This window comes from Acanthochromis polyacanthus, chromosome 4, assembly GCF_021347895.1.
Source record: "Acanthochromis polyacanthus isolate Apoly-LR-REF ecotype Palm Island chromosome 4, KAUST_Apoly_ChrSc, whole genome shotgun sequence".
Lineage (NCBI taxonomy): Eukaryota > Metazoa > Chordata > Actinopteri > Pomacentridae > Acanthochromis > Acanthochromis polyacanthus.
The window spans coordinates 6,773,462-6,782,794 of NC_067116.1; the positions used below are offsets into that span (position 1 = coordinate 6,773,462).

At 41.0% G+C, this 9,333-nt stretch overlaps 1 protein-coding gene across 2 annotated transcripts; it reads left to right on the top strand.

Moving 5' to 3' along the window:
* The first annotated feature begins 62 nt into the window (after positions 1 to 62).
* LOC110968806 (GTPase IMAP family member 9-like) lies at positions 63 to 6,834 on the top strand. Of its 2 annotated transcripts, XM_051947226.1 has the most exons (5): positions 63 to 335; positions 1,505 to 1,559; positions 2,469 to 2,617; positions 4,680 to 4,784; positions 5,260 to 6,834. In XM_051947226.1, exons 3-5 carry the CDS (start codon positions 2,506 to 2,508, stop codon positions 6,381 to 6,383), a joined length of 1,341 nt encoding a protein of 446 aa, XP_051803186.1. In that variant the 5' UTR covers positions 63 to 335; positions 1,505 to 1,559; positions 2,469 to 2,505; the 3' UTR covers positions 6,384 to 6,834. The 2 variants fall into 2 exon arrangements, with proteins under 2 accessions (XP_051803186.1, XP_051803185.1); XM_051947225.1 differs by lacking the exon at positions 1,505 to 1,559.
* The last annotated feature ends 2,499 nt before the right edge of the window (positions 6,835 to 9,333 follow it).

Genomic DNA, 9,333 nt, shown 5'->3' on the forward strand with positions numbered 1-9,333 from the left:
TTCGACCTGTCCTGGTTGTCTCGGGAGGCAGGGACGGGGGGGGAGGGGTACTTACATCACCTAGGCAACCAGCCATCCAATGAAAAGAACGCATTGAGTTTACCTCACTTCCACGTGTGCTTGTTTGCGGAAGGAGTGATGCTGCTCGCATGACAGAGAGACGGAGAGTATTTCACGATGCATGAAACTTCACAATTTATTACTTGTGGATTCATGTTTTGTTTATTTTGCAAAAATGACTACCCTGTTGTCTGCAAAAAACACACAACAGTGGAAATTGGATTAACGTTACACTACAGCGAGTGACTGCCTACTACAAGCTGCAACCTATCACGGTAAGCGAGTACTGTATCGTACATATGATAGCCTAGTGCTCGTCAGGCGCATTAACCTTGTTCAACACGTCACAGAAGATGTAGTCTGGAGATGAGTTTTATGTATTCATCAATTTTACACTTATTTCGGTAAAAATGTTGCTTGAAAAAAGAAAGGGCTCGCGTTGTATGCATGAGTGAAAGTTGCTTTTCAGAGGCGTTCCGGGGCGTTCCAGTAGAAGAGGCCAGTATATTTCTTACCGGCATGGCGTTCCGGTGCGTTCTGGCTTACTTTCACCTATGCATAATACCCTGTAAATAACCACAACAACACATTTTTCCTTTGTTTTAGTGCAAAAAAGTACATTCTGAAATATTCACATTTAAGGAACTTTTTTTTCTTTTGCACAAAACATTATGAACAACCTGAAATGTGTAAAGAAAGATAGATTAAATTTCAAGAATATTATGCCTCAGTTTACAGATCACAGTATCTACAAAGTACAAAACATTTAGTCACAGCCATCTCTAACTGAATGATATAGTAGTTTACTTTAAAAAAGAAAAACGACAAAAGCAAGACAAAATATTACAAAATGAGACATGAACGACAAAAGTGAGAAACAAAATGACTTCACTTGAAGCAAAACAAAAAAAATAGACAAAAAATTAGACAAAAAAATGTACAAAGCGACCAAAAAATGGACAAACGATACAAGTGAGACAAAAAATGACAAAAGCGTGAAACAAAACGACAGAAATTGTACATAAAACAATGAATAAAGCAAAACACAAAATAACAATTATGAGTCAAAAAAGAAACGCTAGACAAAAAGGAAATAAAAAACGAAAAAAAACGAGAAACAAACAATGAAAGTCAGACATAAAAAGACAACTAGATAAAGACAAGATATTACACAAATGAGACACAAAATGGCAAAAGAACAATGAGCAATCTAGTATTTTATTGTATGAATCTTTTGTTTAACGGGGCCAGGATAATGCCAAAAAATTACAAGACAATAGGAAAGGTTGCTTGTTCCTTTGCACTGAGCGTAAATTTCCAGCAGGTTTTGTAAGATTGTCCATCATACTGAAACTGAAATAAGAATGTGACTCTACATGTAGGCTGTAAATAATGTGGATGGAAAGACTTAGACACTGCCCTAACCAAGACTTTGTATCAACAGGTCCAGAGTGACGATAATGAAGAAGAGGACCGAAACTGATACGCTGCTAAATTATGTGACTAAGAGAATTCTGAAATGACTCATTTAATAAAAATCTTTTGAAGTATTAAATGATGATGTCCTAGAAGAAGAAGAAGCAAGGGTCACGTGAACAGCAAATTGTACATGCATTTATCTAGAGTGAATTTTGATTTATAACATTTACTTTTCCAATGACTGAGTTTTGATTAATAACATTTGCTTTTGAAAATTATTGAGAAGATTGACTGATATTTTGAATAAGTTCCTATACCCATGGAAATTTATTGTATGACTACATTGTTTTAAAAGTGCTTGTCAGTATAAACAGGAGAGAAATGTTCGAAAATTAGTCTGTAGTATTTAATGAATGACATAAAAAGATTTGTGTGTTTGTGTTTGCAGTTGTTAAACCTTTGAAAAGACTGCAGTGAGCCAAAGACATGCAAACGACCACAAAGATTCACAGAACATGCACGAGACGCAGAACGACCATCAAGACTTGCAAAATGATGACAAACATAAAATGTCAACCAAGAGATGCAAAACAACCAGAAAGAGACGCAGAATGACCAAAAATTGACACAAAATCACCACAAGACACATAAAACATCTACAAAGAAATGAGCAACCTTTCTATGAAGAAGTAAACATGTTCACAGATGTTAATCTGATCATTTTTGATTGATGACCCAGACACAGAGCAGAAAAAGTCTCTTGAAATAAATTAATGTGAAATGAGAAAAAAGGCATTTTGTAATGGAAAAACAGTGTACCATGTAAGACATTTTGCTGAGGGTGAAATTATACCTTCCAGGTCTGAAAATGTAAAATTCTCAAAGGCAAAGTAAAATATTAAACAGAACTTAGCTAGGGGAACAAACAAGTAAACTTTGAACAAACATCATTTCTGAATGCGGACTGACTGAGCCACCTTTCCCCTCAGCTTCACCTGAGAGGAGGTGAAAGGTGGCCTCTCTGGGATGGGAAGCTCCACCTGCACCGAGGAGCACCAGAATACTTTCACTTTGTCCACACCGAGGATTGAAACCTGTCACTCAAACCTGACGATGTTCAGCAAACATTCCGTCTACGGTGAGTTCTGTCACTGCTGTGTTCAGTCTGTGTGTCAGTTTAACTCTGAACGCTTTTTTCTTGAAGTGTTTGATTCTGCTTTCAGCATCTCCATCAGTCAGACGTTGTGCTTTATGCAGCGCTTCACTGTCTGACCTCCATTTAAAGCTGTGCAGCTGATTCCAGCCAACAGCTGTTTATGGTGTCTTCTGAAGTGTTCACAAGTGTTTGTTTATTGCACTTTATTTTCCGGTAGTGTGTTAAACTGACAAATCTGTCATAGCTCAAGCTTCATGGAAGGTGTTCATTGACACTAGATGAAATACTCTAAACATAGACCAAACAGGAAAACTAAACAAACCAGCAGAGTGAGCTAGAGGCAAGAAAACAAGCAAACTACACTAAAAGCCAAGTTAACACAGGGTGACTGAACACAACAAAACAAGAACAGAAAACTCCTTGGAGAGCTACTAGGAATAACACAAACACTTTTGCAGTGTGGCAGTGAACAGTCCAAAGTGCAGAGTGGAGGGATAGGTAGGAAACCAGTCAGGGAGTGGGAAAAAGTTGATGATCTGGCAGAGAGTAAAGTCTGAGCCAGCGTTTTATTGTCTGAGTGATAACTGGTGAGGAAGCCTCTGCTCAGGTGCTGCTGATTGCTCACAGAGACAAGGAGAGAGGGAAAGGAGGTGCAGAGGCTGCAGCAATTCAGATGCTGGAGCAAGGATCCTGACAAAATCAATCATCTAAATAGCTGGAAACTGTCAGAGGCTCAAGCGTGGAGCAACAAAACACAGCTGACCAGACTTTAAATACGATAATAATTTATTTACAAGAAAGAACTAAGAACTCTTTACAGGAAGTAAACCAGGTCAAATGCAAGTAATTGTACAGGCTGACTACTCCCCAGGGAAGGAACTACAAGGTGGAGGGTGAATAACTCTGCACAAACAACTCCAGAGGAGATCAGACGATTCCAGATCCATCAAACACATGTGGACTGGCTGATCAAACTCCCATGCTCCCCTCAGCAGCTCTGCATGGGTAAAGAGCTGGTCCACTGTTCCATGACCAATGATGGAATCCATATTGCTCCTCCTGAATCCGAGGTTTGACAATTGAGCCTGCCTTCCAGCTCCCTGAAATTAAGTTTCCCAGGGAGGCTGAGAAGTGTGATACCCCGATAGTTGGAACACACTCTCCGGTCCCTATTTTTGAAAATGGGAACCACCATCCATATCTGCTAGTCCACAGGCACCTTACCTGATGCCCACGCGACATTATAGAGACGTATCAGCCATGACAGTCCAACACTGTGTAGAACCTTCAGCATCTCGAGGTGAATCTCATCCACACCTGACATCCTGCCACCTAGGAGCCTCTTAACTAACTCGGTATCCTCTGCCACGGATATGGACGAAGATTCCCCCGAGTCTTCATGCTCTGTCTCCTCTGCAGAGGATGTGTTTAGCAAGTTCAGGAGTTCCTCAAAGTGCTCTTTCCATCGCTCGGCAATGTGCCCAGTACGAGTCAACAGTCCCCTCCCCCCGACTGTACACAGTCTCGGTGTAGTCGGGGTACACAGTCATGACCAATCTATGGCTAGCATAGACGTCCAACAACAAAGCACTACTCGGGATCAGATCAGCCAGACCATTCCTCCCAATCACCCCCTCCAGTTTTCTCTGTCGTTGCCCATGTGAGCATTGAAGTCACCCAGGAGAACTATGGAGTCCCAAGGAGGCACATGACAGCTACACTATTTGTTTCCTAGATGAAACATCAGCTAAGAATCTGTATTGCTCACAGAGAATATTGTCAGGAGCAAAACTGGCGGTTTCTTACAGCCAATTTAAATCCCAAATTCTGAACAGAACCTCATCTGGAGCAGGTTAGCTGTGCAGCATCAGTTACCATGGTGATCTAGCTGTGGAGCATCAATTGCTATAGCATTATAACATGCTTGTGAACCTTCAGTTCTCTGTTCTCCTGTCTCTGTTCTCAATATAGCACAGCTGATATCAGCAAGCAGCTGTTGATTGTGTCTTCTAAAACCTTTAGGTGTGTTTGTTTGTGTCATCAGGTGCTACAGCAGCAACACCAGTCTCAACTTTGCAGGGTCGATCCACTCCACCTGCCAATACATCCCTCAATGAAACACCGAACAGCTCGTTCAACCTGGTCGCAGGTAAGCATCTTCCATGACACACACTGTTGGTATGTTTGTGTTTGAATGAGTGAATGAGAAACACATTGTCCAGCTTTGTGTAGAGCATGGCTGAGGTAAGTTAGAAGTGTCTGTACTTACGTAGAGCAAATTTTACTTTCCTGTCATGCCTTAAACATGTGAAAGCAGCTTTCCACTGATGGAAACATGAATTAGCTTTTCTATTCATTCATACAAGTAAAAATATCAGTTTCAGTCATTATGCGTAACCCTCAGAGCTCCAGCAGTCTCTGGGTGTCACATCTTTTCTCACTGCAGCATAAACAACAAAACCAAGGCAAGAAGGAGAGAGAACTGAAAAATGTCTATAAATAAGATGTACAACATTTTTCAAAGTGTCCACAGGTGCTACCAGTAGATATGGAAATGGTGACTGGTGTTAGATTTTAACATTTTGAAGGTAAGCAGTACTTTGTCATTCCCTGCTTCCAAACAGGAGAGATGACACGAGCCACTGAGGAGCTGAGGATTGTGCTGGTGGGGAAGACTGGATCTGGGAAGAGCGCCTCAGGAAACACCATTCTTGGCTGTGAGTTCTTTAAATCAGGGATGAGCCCCAGGTCTATTACTGATGAGTGCTCCAAGGCCAGAGCGATGGTGGACGGACAAGACGTGGTGGTTATTGACACCCCAGGTCTGTTTGACACCAGGCATGGGGTGAACACAACATGTAGACACATCAGCCAGTGCATCTCTTACGCTTGTCCAGGACCCCACGTCTTCCTGATCGTCATCGCACTGGACAGGTTCACTGAGGAGGAGATGAAGACAGTGGAGCAGATTCAGGAGCTGTTTGGCCATGCTGCAGACAGATACAGCATGGTCCTGTTCACTCGAGGCGACGATCTCCAAGGAACCACTATCGAGGAGTTCATCGGGGACTCCCCAGAGCTTCAGGAACTCGTGAACAGATGCCACGGCCAGTACCACATCTTTAACAATGAGCTGAAGACTGGCCATCAGGTCACCGAGCTGCTTCAGAAGATCAGAAATATAGTGCGGAATAACGGAGGAAGCCACTACACCAGCGAGATGTTCCAGGAAGCCGAAAGATTAGTCAATGAGGAGAAACAGCGCATCCTGAAAGAGAAGGAGGAAGAAATGCGCATCAAAAGGGAGAAAATGAAGAGCGAAATGCAATCAGTGTACAAACAACAGCTGGGGAATCTTAAAGAGCATTATGAGGCTGAAAGGATGGAAGACAGGAGGGTCAGAGAAGAGGAAATAGAAGCAATGCAGTCCAGGCTGAATAAACTGACATGGGAGTGTGTGAGGTTAATCAATGGAAAGTTGAAGATGGACGTGAACAGGCGCATGGAGAAGAAAAATATGCAGCTGGTGGTGGCGAAGGAGCGTCGGGACAAAGAGAAGATGCAGGAGGAGATGCAGAGTATGTTGGAGGAGTTAACCAAGCAAAATGATGAGGACATGATGGAGATGCAGAATCAACTGCAGCAGCAGCAATGGGAGATAGAAATGCTGAGAATGGAGCTTCAGCAGAGAGATGATGCAGCGAGGAGGGAGAGAGCGCTCAGCAGAGTTAGTTGGAAAGCAGAATAAACCGAGTTATTCAGGGAACAGAATGAAAGAAGAGTGAAAGCCATGAAGAAAACTTTGGAGGAGAAGCATGAAAGAGAGGCCAGAGAAAAAACTGAAGATAGAAATCCAGCGATGGCCTTAGTGGATGGTGGAGTTGGACTATGCAAAAAAATGTGAGGATTTCTGGATGTTTGTTTAGCTAGTTTGGAACCCACAGGTGGAGATTTCAGGGTCGATGAAGGGGGACAACAGTTAGAACACATACATTTATCTCCACATTTTATAAACTATCAAAAACAATTGACAGATATTTTAACAGTTCACTTATTGCTCTACTTCACAGCAAGGTGGACGTATCCAGGCCTGCTTTGCACTGACTCAACAACACCTCAAACCTCAACCAGACTCAAAATATTGATCACAGTTAAACAATAAAAGTAAAAGGACGTTAAGAGAAGGATAAAAATGTGAACTCTGACTGACCTCATCATGTCTCACCGTCAGCTACCACATCCTGTGAAAGAGGTGTTACTGTTTCGAGAGTTTCAGTTCCTTGCTTTCACACACCTCCAGGTGCAAAAAAATAAAGCCAATGATGACTAACAATGAGAAACAGGGACTTTCCGTAACATGTTGAAACACATGGTATTTATGATTTGCTAAAAAATACCTTGTTGGGCAGTTTGATGAGTTGAGTGCATTATCCTGAAGATCATGTAAACAAATATACGATGATGTTTTGCTTTTCAACAGGCACTGATAGCGGATATTTATTTATTTTCCTGTCATGTTAAACCTGTGAAAACAGCTTTGCAGGGGGATCCATTAGTTGTTTGGTTTGTAAAATTTCAGAAAATTGTGAAAAATGTTAATTAATTCTTCCCAAAGGACCTGACGGCAAATGTCCTCTTCAGTTTAATAAAAATGTAAACCAGAAACCAGAAAACATTCACATTTCAGAAGCTACAATCAGAGAATTTAGGCCTTTTCCTCAAAATATCACATAAAGTGATTCTTTTTTTTTACTACTTGACAATCAGTTATTTGATTAATCTTTGCTGATCTACTACGATAAACGTTGGTCTTAGTTTGAAGCAGCTGGTTGGACAAAACCTAAAACCCCAGAGATAGCAAGTATCAGTAAAAGAAATGGGATCGAACAGATAACTTGAGTCTGTCGACATAATATACATCAATAATAGTTAAAGGCTGTCATCACAGATAACAGATATCAATCACAGATATCAGTCACAGAAAACACATCAATCACAAATAACTGCTAACAATCACAGAGATAATAGGTATCGGTTCAGCATACCTGTCAACTTGTTAGTCTGTCTTCGCAGTTCAGTTCTCTGTTCTCCATTTAACTCTGTACAACTGATATGCTAATATTTAGTTTGTATTTCGTATCCATCTACAAGCTTCTGCTTTTATCTTTGACCGTTACTTTTGACAGAATTGGTGCAGTTCAACTAAATTTATTGTCTTTCTGACACAGACTTGTTTCTTCATCAGTCCACAGGTTCTTGATGGGTTAAAGTCAGGACTTTGGGAGAGCAGTCTAAAACCTTCATTCTAGCCTGATTTAACCATTTCTTTACCACTTTTCATGTATGTTTGGGGTTCACTATGTGCAAGAGCCAATGATTTTAGATTTTTCTAAAGAATATAGAGGTAATCCTCCTTCTTCAATACTTAATTTACTTTGTGTAAAGTTCCAGTTCACCAGAGCAGGATACTACCACCACCATGCTTGACGGTATTTATGGTGTTCATGGGGCTAAAGGCCTCACCTTCTGTCCTCCAAACCTATTTCTGCTCAGTTTTTGTTCCAGCTGACCACACAGCTTTCCTCCTTTAAGGTTCTGCTTCTGGAGGAAGAACTTCCTTCTTCATGGATCCTCTCAGCTCATGTTGATGTAAAACCCTGTGGACACTGACAGCTGTGTTCCAGCAGCTTCTCATTCATTCAGACCTGCTTTTTGATGATTCTTGGTTGACTCTTGACCATCCTGACCAATGGTCTCTCAGCAGCAGGTGATACACACGTGGACAAAATTGTTGGTACCCCTCAGTTAAAGAAGGAAAAACCCACAATTCTCACTGAAATCACTTGAAACTCACAAAAGTAACAATAAATAAAAATTTATTGAAAATTAAATAATCAAAATCAGCCATCACTTTGAATTGTTGATTAACATAATTATTTAAAAAAACAAACTAATGAAATAGGGCTGGACAAAAATGATGGTACCCATAACTTAATATTTTGTTGCACAACCTTTTGAGGCAATCACTGCAATTAAACGATTTCTGTATTTGTCAATGAGCGTTCTGCAGCTGTCAACAGGTATTTTGGCCCACTCCTCATGAGCAAACAGCTCCAGTTGTCTCAGGTTTGATGGGTGTCTTCTCCAAATGGCATGTTTCAGCTCCTTCCACATATGTTCAATGGGATTCAGATCTGGGCTCATAGAAGGCCACTTTAGAATAGTCCTGATGGTGACAGTAACACAACTGGACCATGAACTTTATACTTACAATCAGATAATTTCATTTTGGATCTGAAGTTGCTTTGAAATTAGTTGTAGTATCTGATCTGAGACATGTATTACTTAGTAAGTTAGTAGAATGGAATCTGTTTTGTCTGTTGTAGTATCTGACCAGTAACTTGTGGGAAAACATACATTTTCTTTTTGCCTATGTAAGTAGGTAGTCTCTTACCTGAGATGTGTGTTTCTGTTTTGGTTTGGGAATGTTTACTTAAAGTGGCTTCTGTGCCTGGGAGATTGTAAAGTGACGTGGGGCCTGTCATTGAAGGGAAGTCATGTGTTATGTTAGGTTTCCATGCATGAACCGATACCAGTGAGTGCCTTCTGTTTTCCTAGAAGAGAAACTCTGTGTTATGTTGATTTAGGGGTTCCTGTTTTTACCAGGGGGCTACACAATGCCGTAGTGGTTAGCACTT

What these genes read in the sequence shown, in the direction of transcription:
- LOC110968806 (XM_051947226.1), top strand. Translation starts at nt 2,506, where the DNA reads ATGGGAAGCTCCACCTGCACCGAGGAGCACCAGAATACTTTCACTTTG. An exon ending in CAGCAAACATTCCGTCTACG is followed by an intron (nt 2,618 to 4,679) that starts GTGAGTTCTGTC and finishes TTGTGTCATCAG; the next exon opens with GTGCTACAGCAGCAACACCA. An exon ending in CTCGTTCAACCTGGTCGCAG is followed by an intron (nt 4,785 to 5,259) that starts GTAAGCATCTTC and finishes GCTTCCAAACAG; the next exon opens with GAGAGATGACACGAGCCACT.